Source organism: Tiliqua scincoides, chromosome 3, assembly GCF_035046505.1.
Source record: "Tiliqua scincoides isolate rTilSci1 chromosome 3, rTilSci1.hap2, whole genome shotgun sequence".
Classification (NCBI taxonomy): Eukaryota; Metazoa; Chordata; class Lepidosauria; order Squamata; family Scincidae; genus Tiliqua; species Tiliqua scincoides.
In genome coordinates, this window is record NC_089823.1 from 130,738,554 (window position 1) to 130,752,876 (window position 14,323).

The window sequence follows — 14,323 nt, forward strand, 5'->3', positions numbered from 1 at the left end:
AGCATTATATATACCCTTCCATTTATGGTGGCTGTCGTACAGCTAATACATTTTGGACAACAACACATACCTTAGTTGAAATATATCAACAGCAGCTCCATATGAACCTAAGCTTAGGTTTATAGAACTCTGATAAAAATGTTCATATAGATTTCAAAATCCTCTTTCATGTTTACTAAGAGTACTCAACAGTACCTATGAGAAGCACTGAAAATAGTTAACAAAACCAACAGAAACTGAATGGTTTAACAGAACATGAAATTTAATGGAATTGGTTATCTACCAATTGGTTTTTTTCCAATTTGGTTTTTTTGTCTACCAAAAAAACAGCTGGACACCATTTCCCTCACATCTACTTACTATTTATTCTTCACATTTTTATACTGCCCTTTTTCCAAGGAGCTCAGGGTGTTGTACACAGCTCCTTCCCTCCCTTTGTCCTTAACAACCCTGTGAGCTAGGTGAGGTTAAGAGATAGCAAACTGGCTCAGGGTTATCAAGGAAGCTTCATGGCTGAGTGGGGATTTGAACCTGGATCCAAGTCCAATTCTGGAACCACTACACCATCCTGGCTCTGTTTAGAGGCCAATGACACATTATATTTGATGTTCCTGAGGGGATACAAACATGAAGAGTAACAATGAATATTTTAGCTTGGTACCATTTCTTATGGTGCACTTTTTTCATCTCAACTCAATTTGGAGTATTTTACAATATGATATAGAAATATTCATATTCAATGCATGCACCTTGTATTTTGGTAACAAAATTTTTTTTTTTCAGTTAGTCTCAGGTCCAGCTCTAACTCAAGTGGTACATCTGTGTGTGGGCTGAACCCCTTCAGAGTGCAGGAGGTACTTTCACATGGCTGACTGCTCCCTTATACAAAAAGAAATTGCTTCTGAACTGCAAATTAGCATGTCAGAGGTAGAGGCTAGGCTAGAACCCTTGTCCCTCCATACTCATTTTCAATTTGAAGGAGATCAGACTACAGGTACAGGTTTACTGCCATGGTTGCTGAGTTCTCTGTGTGCTAAGAGAGATCTCTAAATATATACATAGAGGTAGCTTATTGTTCTACTATTCTACTGTCCTTTGCCATTAATTGGACTCGCTTCTAAGACTGACTTCTAAAAAGTTCTAAAATTACTCACTTGTAATTTATGGCAGCAACTCCCCACACCCCAAAGCTCAATTAACACATAGCTCAATTCCTCACATAGTGGTCCCTTTATATGTCTTCATGGTGTCATGGAAAGAGAATTTCAGTTATTTCATCCCATGCACCAGCTCAAACTTTTATAGGTCTGGCTAGCCACAGATAGGGCCAGTTGTGCTAGTCTTTTCAATCACCAGCTAGCCTGGATGGGAGGGGGGATGGGTGGGCTGACAAGCAGGTGAAGAGCCATATAATTGGCCCCATCTACTGCTTGATTCTTAAATTGCAGTGCTGGTCAAAGAAGCACCCAAACTGCAAACATGACAGCGAATACAATTATAGGTAAACTCACACTTCTAAGAACATTGGGATCCTCCAATTGAATCATCTTTGTCTCGAACGGATTGAGTCTCATTCTGTTAATATCTCATCCACTTAGCCACAACTTCCACACAGGGTCAGGATAGACAGCTGCTCTCGCTACTAAAAGGTGCAATGTTCTGTGTGATATTACAACACCATATTGCAAAGCTCCAGACAATCTCATCCAGTACCTGTTAAATGTTATCATCTCTGATAGCACCAATCCCTGCAGAATCTGCTAGCAATCTGCCAGGGAAACCCTTTGACTCTGCACTGAAAGAAAAAAAAAATCTCCAGAACTAGCTCCAATTATATCAATTTGATGTTTCAAATAAGGCTAAACTGAAAGTTCTCAACTTGAATTTGGGGAAGGGGAATTGATCTGCCTTTCCAGCCACACCTGCCTGTTTCATGTGGTGCCCCTACCCCCTGGCTAATTTTTAAGTCCCAGAATGAGGCTAACTCATAATGTAGCATCATTCCAAGGGGCATTCTGGGTCACAGAAATAACACTCCCCACACTGGATCAGAGTTGAACATCTCATCTCTTAGTGCCAGTTTAAAAAAGAATACATTTTTCGAGTAACAAAATATTGTAGCTTGAGTGCTGCGGAAAATGCAATATCTCCACAAGACAAGCTCTACCTTGATAGATGGTTGAATACCAAAAACATCAGCGATAACTGTATATTCATTGTGCTAGAAGCAGATTATCTGAGGAGACCATGAGAACCACCACTTTCAGCACTCTATTTTGAGGAAAAGGAGGGATATAACAGCCCAATCCTATCCACACTTTCCTGGGAGTAAGTCCCACTGATTCTAATGAGACTTCTGAGTAGATATGCATAGGATTGGGCTCCAAATCATTTAAATTAGTAAATCAGCTGGTTTCCTATATACTTTGTGATGGGGTTAGTCTGCCACTGCAGGAGCAGCTAGTGGCTGTTCCTGTAGTCCTTACTCACCTGGAAGCAACTTGGTGAAAAATGGAGGGGGAGGAGGAAATAAAATCACACCAATGTAGGGCTATTGCCCCTTTTCAAAATATAGCTCTAACTTTCTGTAAATACCTTTAGATCTATACATATTCCATTGAACAGAGCAGCACCTATCAGTGTCCAGGAAACCAGCAACAATACATTTCAGATAGTTTCCCAGTGAGTATTTAATGCACATACCAAAAGCAACACAGTACACTTTCACCAACAGACAGGTTTTTGCAGTAGGTGTTGTAGGCTATCTATTCTTCTCCTATCCCTGCTAAAATCCAAATGCTGTGAGTGGTACCATAAGGCTAAGCACTTGCACTGCAAGTAGCACCAAGCATCAGCATCCTTTACTCTTAGAGAACAATAAGGAAAGATACTTAACCATCTTGGGCTGCACTTGCCAGTATATGAACAGTTTTCACCTACTTTGGTGGGCAGTTTCAGCAGCCCAAATATACAATAATTTTTTTTAAAAAACAAGCTCTCTTCAAAGATAAGAGAGCTGATCAAACTACATGTCAGTATCTAAACAAAAGTAACAGTGGTGGTGATGGACTCCAGAACAGAACTCTGGAGAGAGGCTGATTCAATCTTTCCTCCACACTACAGTCTTAACTACTGATCCAAACTGCCTCCTCCTGAAGTTTTTTGTCCCAGGAGGAACATCTGCACTAATGGCAGCTTTTCTTCCAGAAAAAAAAAACAACAGCTGCTGGGGGGGTTGATTTTTGCGGAGACTGTGGGTGACATGGTGGGGAGAGAAGGTTAATGTCTCCCCTCGCACACATACACTGCAGTCCCCACCTGCTATATATTTAAAGAAAAACAGAAGTACATTGGTACTTCGAGGGTCATGTGTGGTTTGATTCTGAATACAGAAGGTGAAAATGCCAGTAGATGAATACTTTTAGAAAAGTGTTGCACAAGAAAGAAAAAAAGACATGATTTGCACATCTTAACTTACTACCTTAAGCAGTGGCAGTATCCAGTGCTTCTTTGGGGTTAAAGATGCAAACCCTTGGTATTGCTTCCAGAAACTTAACATCCTAAAGATTTTCCCACCAATGCCATTTCTCCCTAACACTGGAATGATGCAACACAAGCCTGGCTTAATGGTAGCCTGAGAATGCTCCTCATGAAACTGGAGGGTCCCTAGCTAGTAATAAATTACATAGCAAGTGGGACGTTAGCACAATAACAGCCATCTTGAATTCATTTATCCTAGGTTTTGTTTCCCTGTCAGCCATAAACTAAAAATCTATGCTAACTTAACTAGAAACAGGTTTCACTCTGGAAGCAGGGAAAAGTTTTTCTTATTTTTATCCTTAAAACAAAGCCACCAGACTTATTTATGTAGCAAATGGTCTTCACAAGATCAGTGTTACTATTTTACAGTTCGGGCTTAGTAAAGTCAGAATTATTGTACAGACACCTTGCAACTTATTGAAATAAGTCTTATGTCAGCCATTTCCCCATGGAATCCAACTAAGACAAGAGGGAAACCCCCAGACATCCAAATGAATCTTCAAACTGAAACAGCGGACAGCCAGTAGATGCTAACCATGTATACTAACTATACATGTATAATATACTAACTTCATAATATAAAAGATTCCAGGGATGTGGGTTCATGTGTCTCTTCAACATGTGTGCAGATTTTCCCATGGAGTACCTGAAGAACGGATCTGCTGTCCTAAAAACCAGAGCTTCAGCCCCAAGGCTGAAGCAATAAACTGGTAAATATTTTGATGTACTTCCACATCTCCACTGATTTTTTTTTAGATAAGTATAAAAGGGATTACATAAAGACTCAAGTAGACCTAAAAGAAGCAATACCTGGCCCAACTGTGGTCATTTGGCATTCAGAGAACACGTTTGCTCTCCACCCGCAGAAGAGACTTCTTCCCTAGCACCATTTTCCTATTCCCACATACACTGTCAAATTCTATCTTTCAATTCATTATTCTTAGTTCCAGAATTTGTCTCACAGAAGTTACACTTCCTGAGGAGAACAAGCACATATGAATTAGCTCAGCACTGAAAATAACTGATTTTACTGATGCTGTTTAGTACTAAGAGTAACCAGTTAATTTCCAATTAAGGTAGTGTCATGCAACATCCTGGTCTACGGCTAGTGCTTTTTTGATTTCTATGGCTTAGTTTATCAGAAAGTATCAGAGAAGTCTACAATAATAATTTAGACATTTTAAGTCATGATCACTGTAAGTTCTTTTAAAAAAACAAAAACAAAAAAAATCCACTTGTTTCTATTGTTGCACTAAAAGGTAGAATGGCACAGCTCATGTGAAACAACATAGTGTATTGAGGCAATTGAGCATAGCAGCCTGCACCAATTTGTTAAATATGATGTTTTATGCCAATAAAGGTGGAATGAAAGAATGAATGAATGTTAAATATGATGAACTCAGTGTAAATATGATGAATCAAGTATAAAACCATTTGTCATTGCAAAAAAATGACAAAAAAGTCACAAGAACCAAGACAGTTTGGATGGGAAATTGCGCATTCCGAAAAGAATTGTCAGGAAAATTCTGGTTTTAGTTTCCAAAGCCCTTGCCCATTTGAGCTTCTATGAAAAGTGCAGAGGTTTCTCAGAAGCTCTCGGAAGATACAGGACTGTTCCACAGTCAGCTTTGATTCAAACTCTTGCAGTATTTCCTGAGTGCTAGCTTGACCATCCACATGGGCCTGGAAAGCAATGAAGTTTCGGACATCCACAAGTAACTCATCATGCTCTGTTGCTATAGGGAGTGCAACAGCTGCTGGCTGGAAGCCCTCTGTTCCTTGACTGTCTGTTCTCTGGGGCACAATCAGATGGTTTCTCTCTCTCATTTTAGCCAGAAGAGATGATGAGTCCAGGGAACTTGAAGAAGGTTCTTCTGCTTTTCCATCAAAGTGAGCACTGGAAGTATGTTCGTTTTTGTTCTCCGTTCTCCCTATCTCAGTATCCTGCAAAACGAAATAAAAAGTCTTGGAGAGATGCTTAACATTAAAAACTTGCCCCTTTGTGAAAAAAACAGCAGTTTACAGCTTGACCAAAAATAATATAGTGCTGCAGTGGTGTAGGAAGTTTATGCCCAGATGTCCTCATTCAAATTTTGCTTCAGAAATGAACTTCTAAAACAGCCTTATAATCTACTTAAACTATTGGGAATGAAGGGTTGAAGCTGAAAATCAAACCAGGGCTGTTATATTCTACCAGTTCAAGTCATGTTGAGTATAGCAAAAAGCTACAAAAATGTATTTAGAGGAACACTTCCAAAAAGGTAATTTAAAGATGGCTGCCACTTCAACATGACATAGTACTGAACTTTAACAACCATATCAAATTATTACAGGCACTAACAAAGTACATCTTTCATGTCTCCCTTTAAGAAATTACAGCTTTCCAGTGATACAAAGGAACATTTAATTCTGTTAATATGCTAGGAATAATAGGCCTGGTTTTAAGATTATTATACATGTCCTTTGTCATAAAACCTATATGCATTCAATCTGAATGCGAGATTGTTTTTTTTACAATAGGTTTGACATGAAACTACAAATTTACTTGTCTGTTAGGCAAGCCACTGTCTCAGCCTCAACCTTCCATTTGCAATGTGGGGAATAATACCACCTTACCTACTGCTGTAAGGTTTATTGAGATAGAACAAACAAAAACAGTCAAACAAATGGTACTCTCCATATTTAGAGCTTTCACTTTAGCATTGTTTTGTATTTCTTACATTAACTATAATAACATGTTTTACCTTGCATTTTTTTCCTGGAGATGGAGAGGAGGAAGATGGGATCATCAATACTGGGTTCCTCTTCTGACCAAACCTGCTTCTGAAACAGACCAAAGAGTTAGAGAAATATTCTTCAAAAATTCAGACAGTGGCACAACAGATACATTATTTGCTTCAGATCGCACTATAAATATTACTTAAGACTAATGTTATCAGCAGCATCTAGAAAAAAATGGAAGAAATCCACACTGTCCTTTCTTGAACACCTCAAAATCAGAAGCACCTAACAACTCCGGATTTGAACCTGCCCGCCTGCCCCCTCCTGGGGCAACAAATGCATTATGCAAGTCAGTATTTCTCAAGCCCCATTACCTAATATATGTGAACTGGAACAATGGTTACTTATCTCAGAACGTGATGTGATAATAAATGTGATAAAATTTCTAACAGTTTTAGAAATGACTATGAAAGAAAAACCCTCAAACAGACAAGGAACAGCAGCACATCTACTCATTATCTTCTGTAGCAGCTCAGGATAGCATCAGCACATTTAGAGCAGCAATTTTCAACCTTTTTCATCTCTCAGCACACATACAAGGTGCTAAAATTGTCAATACACACCATCAGTTTCTGACAACTGCAAAGGCACATCATGCTGCTGGTGGGGGGCTCATATCTCCCAATGGCCCTATTAATAAATAAACCTCTCTCAAACTCCCGCAGCACACCTGCAGACCGTTCATGGCACATTGGTTGAAAATTGTTGAAAATCCTCCTCTTGGTAAGGGTACAAAACTGTTCTTTGTTAACTATATGCACATTCCAAATATACTAACTAGAACTAGTCCAAGCTGTATACGCTGAAATAATGTGGCATTTTGCACTGTTTTAAGAGCAGACGTATAAGTGGAGAAAACTGTACAACCAAGATGCACAAAAAATACTTTATGCACGACATCTTTGTACAGTGAGTTGCACAACTGCAAAACCAAGCTGCGATTTCATTTGGATTTCTGGGCGCAAGCATCTCACCCTATTATGTCCATGCACACAAGTCCCTTTACATGAATTGAAGGATAAACTAGGATACAAGCCAATGTGGAACAAACACTACAGTTCTTACTTTACTTTTCCTGGCAAGCCAGGTAGACCACCAGTGCCAGTCCAAGTGGGAACACCAGAAGTAGCTCCATGGCATCGCTGTCGAGAGATTTTTAGGGCTCTGAGGGCATCCTGAGCAACACGATTGGCTTCTGCTTCCACTAGCACATAGTCTGGACTGGAGGCATCCATAATGGCATCGTGCTTCATGACACTATGTATTCCTGGAAGACATGGAAGAACACAGCTTGCTGAAAAAAAATCAAAACTATGTTTTACAATATGAATGGAAATGCTCAGTATTGCTAACTGGGTAAGAGGCACTTTTTCAAGTGGGTGCTCCTCTTTTATTTAGCAGTTAGAGAGTAACTGGCCCTCCTCACCCCAGCAGTGTCTTTTCTAGTGGCTGTCTGCTGCTGTTTTGCATCTTATAGATTGTGAGCCCTTTTGGGACAGGGAGCTATTAGTTATTTTATTTTTCTCTGTAAATCACTTTGTTAACTTTTGTTGAAAAGCGGTATATAAATACTTAATAATAATAGTTTACATCTTGAGAAAGTTTTCTATTATATGAAGAATAGGAGGTAAGTGCAATCATAAAGGATAATTACACTATGCAATTATTCTAAAAGATAATTACTCTAGCCCAGGAGATCTATTCAATAGTCCAATATTTTTTCTGGATCTCTTTTGTGGAAAGGAAATTTTCCCTCAAGAATCTACCCTTTGACCCCTTCTTGGAAAATTCCCTTCTTCTCTCCAACTATTCCCAAGAAAAACAGGCCACTTACCTGGTAACTGAAGTTTTGAGCGGTCAACTGTGCAGTACAAAGATGGGGATCTGTGCCTATGCTGATCAAGGTTGGAAACTTTTAGAGCTCGAGCCAGGGAGCCTAAGGGGTGAACTGAGCACCTTCACATAGTTCTTCTAACCACTGCCAGAGTAAATTAGCAGGAGGGTGGGTTGTGTTACTGCACAGGACCATTCAAACAACATCAGTGGCAGACAAACAACTTGTTTTTAATTCTTTGTGGTCTCTGTACAGACATATGTACAGGAGATAAGAAAGCTGACATACTAGGTGCTGTATGCTCACAGAAAGAGACCTTACAGAACCAATCTTTCAAAAGGAGACACCAGGCTTTGAGCACATACCAGAGGCATAATGTTGATAAAGATGGAATAAGTCAATCACATCCCTGCTTTGCACAAATTCACCCAGTGAAACTCATGAGCATTGGTGGACAAAGAAGTCACCAAGGTTCATTCCTGAAGGAAGCTAAAAGGGGAGATGCTGGCACCTGATTCACAAAGCCTGGCAAGAATGTACCTTCAGAAACCCTCCCAGAAACAAGTAGCAGTGGAGGTTTTTGGTGGAAGGAGCTTCCCACCACAGAAATGGCACTATAAATGTGGCAAGGGGAGGGGAATCCAACAAACCAAGATCAATTCGTCCAAACAAGTGATAAAAACTAGGGAGGAGGAAAGAAAATAGGAGAAATGGTTAAAAGGGGCAGCAGGGTGTTCTGCAGAGCAGCACCAGTTCACTGGTTAACATACTATATATGTTTCCAGAGTGCTGTGCAGTAGTCAATCAGTGTGAATGCATACAGACTAGAAACTAATGAGCAAGGCATCCTTTGCAAGCTCATTTCCCAGTACATTTGTCAGTCATAAGATGCCTCAGAATTTTAGTCTAGGTTTGTCATGATCAGGATCAGGTTTCAGTGAGTCCTCACCAGGAGAATACCAGCAGGTCCCTTTATATCAGCTGGCAACCATAACTACTAAAGGAACATAACCATGTTCCTTAGTACTAACCTCAATGCATGGCTGGATATATGGAACTTGGTTTGGTAGGAAAAGGCACTCTACACATGTCCAGAAGCACTGCATTTTAATACTCCACATTGAGCCTGACTCAACTGTGAGATCTGAAAGGCGTTATTTTAAAAGACCAGATCAATAATGAATAAATGTTATGGATTAGAGGCACCACTTGCTAGCATTAACTGTGTTAGACTTGGGGCACAATCGTAATCAACTTTCCAGCACTGGCATAGCTGTGCCAATGGGGCATGTGCTGTATCCTGCAGTTGAGGGGCAGTCATGGAGACCTCCTCCTAAGGCAATGTTTGTTTCCTTATCTTGGAGTTGCATTCCCCTTATGTCAGTGCTGGAAAGTTGGTTAGGATTGCGGCCATAGTTGGATATATTACAAATTCTTTTCATTTACAGCTAAAAATACAAGAATGTCATATATCACTCCCTGCATGTTGGCAACCTTTAGTCTCGAAAGACTATGGCATCGCGCTCTGAATGGTGGTTCTGGAACAGCGTCTAGTGTGGCTGAAAAGGCCAATTCGGGAGTGACAATCCCTTCCACACTGGGAGCAAGTGCAGTCTGTCCCTGGTCTGCCTCCCTGGCTATGGGCCTTCCTTCTTTGCCTCTTTGCCTCAGTCTGTTGGCCAAGTGTCTCTTCAAACTGGGAAAGGCCATGCTGCACAGCCTGCCTCCAAGTGGGCCGCTCAGAGGCCAGGGTTTCCCACTTGTTGAGGTCCACTCCTAAGGCCTTCAGATCCCTCTTGCAGATGCCCTTGTATCACAGCTGTGGTCTACCTGTAGGGTGCTTTCCTTGCACGAGTTCTCCACAGAGGAGATCCTTTGGGATCCAGCCATCATCCATTCTCACAACATGACCGAGCCAACGCAGGCGTCTGTTTCAGCAGTGCATACATGCTAGGGATTCCAGCATGTTCCAGGACTGTGTTGTTTGGAACTTTGTCCTGCCAAGTGATGCCGAGAATGCGTTGGAGGCAGCGCATGTGGAAAGTGTTCAGTTTCCTCTCCTGTTGTGAGCGAAGAGTCCATGACTTGCTGCAATACAGAAGTGTACTCAGGACGCAAGCTCCGTAGACCTGGATCTTGGTATGTTCCGTCAGCTTCTTGTTGGACCAAACTCTCTTTGTGAGTCTGGAAAACGTGGTAGCTGCTTTACCGATGCATTTGTTTAGCTCGGTATCGAGAGAAAGAGTGTCGGAGATCGTTGAGCCAAGGTACACAAAGTCATGGACAACTCCAGTTCATGCGCAGAGATTGTAATGCAGGGAGGTGAGTCCACATCCTGAACCATGACCTGTGTTTTCTTCAGACTGATCGTCAGTCCAAAATCTTGGCAGGCTTTGCTAAAACGATCCATGAGCTGCTGGAGATCTTTGGCAGAGTGGGTAGTGACAGCTGCATCGTCGGCAAAGAGGAAGTCACGCAGACATTTCAGCTGGACTTTGCTCTCAGTCTGGAGAGGTTGAAGAGCTTTCTGTCTGATCTGGTCCGGAGATAGATGCCTTCTGTTGCAGTTCCAAAGGCATGCTTCAGCAGGACAGCGAAGAAAATCCCAAACAAGGTTGGTGCAAGAACATAGCCCTGTTTCATGCCGCTTCGGATGTCAAAGGGGTCTGATGTGGAGCCATCGAAGACAACAGTGCCCTTCATGTCCTTGTGGAAGGATCTGATGATGCTGAGGAGCCTGGATGGACATCTGATCTTGGGGAGGATCTTGAAGAGGCCGTCTCCGCTGACCAGGTCAAAAGCCTTCGTGAGATCTATGAAGGCTATAAAAAGTGGCTGTCATTGTTCCCTGCATTTCTGCATTTCGATCACTCCCTAGATCACTGAATACTTAAAGCGGGTATTTTCTTTGCAACAAAACAGTCATATAGGCACTCTAGACTTGGGGGGTGAGAGACTGCTTCACATCTATTACTGTACTGTATTTCACTGGCACTTTGGTTCTCAGTCTGTACTGCTTACCAGAGAGTGAATCACTTTCAAGAGTTTGTGGGTATTTATTTTCTACTGCAAGCCTATAAGAGCAGGCCACATGTAAATGATTTATGTATGAGCATGGAGCAAAGTAAAAGTCACTCTTATAAACACCACCACACTTCTCCTTCCTTACAAAGGGTGGGAGGCACCTGCTCTTTGTCCCAGTCAGCATAACAAGCTTAATTCCTAGCTGAGTAAAAATGGTGCCATTTTCTCTTTGCTGCTGCTCACACCCATCAAACAGTCCCCTGACTGAGAGCTGATAAGTCAAGTTACTCAAAGCCCTGCCACATATTTTGAAACGGCTCTGGAAACAAGTGCCGACTTCTGCCTCTACTGCCCACTGAAGATCTGGAAAGTTGTGATGAGAAACTTCTGAGGAACCTCAATCCTGATGCATTAAAGCTGTGAGGTAGGTTGATAGAGAGGAATAGGCAAGCAAACTGGCCAACAAAGAGAAAGAGGTGAATGGTGATTCCTACACACTAAAATGTCGTTGCATCATCAGTTTCATCTGTTGCCCCATCCCTCTAGCAATAGACAGTGACGGTAAGGATGGTGGTGGCAGCTCTTCCTTGTTCTGCCAAGAAGGACAGGGTGGGAAAATGAACTAACGGTTTAAGAAAAGGAGAGATACCTGAAATAGCCACCTCAAGTTCACTCTCCCATCACCTCTCTCTGGGTGACCAAAAGAATAAAAAGAAAGTAGTAGCATTTCCTTCCTGTGGAATGGGGAAGTTGCAGCAGGATGGGTTGCACAATAAGAGGTTGTACAAAATTGCAGTTTGGTTGGTTGTGATGGCCCCTTATTGCAGTCAGTGATCATGCAATCATGATTTGTCATGATTAGGAAAGCAGCCTTGATTGAAAATTAAACAAAAGGCCCCAGTGTGAACCTGTATTGTGTATTCTATTGCTCTGAAACCCAAATTTCAGGATCAGTGGTTTGTTTAGCGATACAAGTTAGTTAAGCACACAAAAAGAAGAATTCCCAGATGCATAAAGTAAATGTCAGTGTCTGAGTTAAGTAAGTCAGCTCTCCAGACCCCTGTCTGTTGGCATGGATTCCTTCAGCAACTAAGCGTAGCTGTACTCACTAAATGAAGTGAAAAACACACACTTTCATTTTCAGTAAAGGTACAAAACAGTTTGATGCAATTTGCTGCCACTTTGAAAGGAGTGGAGGTAAATGACAAAAGAAGAAAAGAGGGCTTCTTCATAATGAGGTTTTGTACTTGGGTGTAGCTATCTAAATAAACAATACACGCAGCTAACGCACATGCAAAAATTATTTTCCCTCCTCCAGTATATATGTTACAAATTATTTTCTTCCCACTATTTAAGAGGGAAAATGTTGTTGATGTACAGATTCAGAAACGCTTCATTTTTGATGCAGTATGCATATGTATTACCCAACTACAACAAAATTAAGAACCTTTCCCTTTAGATGCAACAATGGCAAAAGAAGTTGTCGGTGGGAAGGTGGACCCTATGATGAAATATTTTACAACATGCAATGTACTCAAGGAAAACAAAAACTATGGGGCTACAGCTCAAGAAAGTTAATCACAATTAAGCACCATTGAAATCAATGAAACAAGTTAAGCCCCATTAATTTCAACTGGGTTTGGGACTAAGTTTATTTAACTATAATCCATGAGTAACTTCAATGAAGCTTGTGCTAGTACTAGAGTACTGGAGTATCGGAGATGACAGCAGAAATACTGCACTGGCGAGCTCCAATTTAAATTATGTACATAATTTCATTTTAAAAATCAAACTATGGCATAGACATGCAATATACCAATCAGCTAATCATTTCTGCCAGTTTTGCTTTCCCTGCTCCCATACATCACATCCTAACTGTCATTAAGGAAAATGGGCTTTGGGGGCTTATCCCAGACTTGGTACTCGCTTACAAAATGATGCACAAGAAGAGTCACCTGATTTTTTGAAAAGTTTCTCCAAAACATAATCTTCATTCTTCTTAGACGTTTTCTCTTCCTCATTGTCTTGCTTTTGGTATCCTCTCTGCTTTATCAGGTGAGGAATTCGCTTACCCTCAAACTTGGCATCTCGAGAACATTTGGACTTCCCTCGCCTGCCCTTGTGGCCTTCAAGCTTTAGTCTATGATGTTTTGTTTTTGAAGTACACTTGTTGCCATTATTGAAGTGTGCTTGTTCATTTCCATTCCGCTCCCTGCATGGACTACTTGTTTCAAGTACAAGATTCTGCTGCCTCTCTCTGCTTATGCTGGATTCACTAACTGGTAAGGTGTTCAAGCCATCCATGAGCTCAGATGCTTCCTCCGTCCCCAGCTGTGCTTTGGATAATGATCCCTTAGCAGCTTCTAAAAGTTTCTCTTCCACTCTAGTGAATGAATCCATATGAGCAGCAGCAACTTGGTCATTAACCTTTGGAGAACCAGAAGTTGTGGGGAGAATTTTGAGATTCCCCTTGATAGTTTCTATCGATTCTGTTGTATTAAGGGAACTTGCATTTTGTTTTTCTGAGGAAGAACTTGACAGCTTATTGCATTTGGGCATCTGCGTTTGCTCTGCTGGATGACAGGATCCTTTAAAAACAGCAACGGCTTTACGCTTTGGTGCTGGGACATCAGAACCTGTGCCTGAAATGCATTATGCAAAAAAGCATTAATTATCATCCCTCTCTTTGTTGCTGTACTGATGTTATCATTCCTCCTTTGACATACCTGCAAAAATAGCACTGGTTTCCGTCCCTTGAGTTCCATCAGGACTGCTCAATGTGAAGAGTTCATACAAATCATTGGATTTGAAAAAACGTCTTTGCTTTGGGTCCTTCAATACTCTGTTTGTTAGAAACTGTTTGAAGATTTGTCTGGGCAAAAAAGAAGAGTATTTTGTGTTAAGACATGTGTAGCTTTCTGTTCAAAGCACTAAATACCAGACTCTGCGAGAAAAAACTTAATATGAATTTTACCCTAGAGAGTGATTACACAGTGCAACAAGACTCCTGTTTCTCATAGATGCTCTGATTTACTTTAGTAACTTTTAAGCAATTCGCCAACTGCTAACCATATGAGTTTACTGCACTTAACAATCCCATAACATACCAAAGAAATATCCTGAGACACTGTGTATTCCAAGCAG

General features: G+C 41.0%; 1 protein-coding gene across 5 annotated transcripts in view; it reads right to left on the reverse strand.

Annotated features, from left to right (window-relative positions):
• Window positions 1–241: 241 nt before the first annotated feature.
• The window catches only part of ERCC6 (ERCC excision repair 6, chromatin remodeling factor), a 56,638-nt gene continuing 42,556 nt past the window's right edge, over window positions 242–14,323 (reverse strand). For 3 of the 5 annotated variants that reach the window (XM_066620985.1, XM_066620983.1, XM_066620986.1), the window contains exons 17-21: window positions 13,906–14,051; window positions 13,135–13,821; window positions 7,387–7,588; window positions 6,285–6,363; window positions 242–5,484 (exon numbers count right to left, since the gene is read on the reverse strand). In XM_066620985.1, coding sequence (XP_066477082.1) covers window positions 5,056–5,484; window positions 6,285–6,363; window positions 7,387–7,588; window positions 13,135–13,821; window positions 13,906–14,051 — 1,543 coding nt within the window. In that variant the 3' untranslated portion in view covers window positions 242–5,055. The remainder of the gene's footprint in view (window positions 5,485–6,284; window positions 6,364–7,386; window positions 7,589–13,134; window positions 13,822–13,905; window positions 14,052–14,323) is intronic. The other 2 variants (XM_066620984.1, XM_066620987.1) reach the window with 2 other exon arrangements.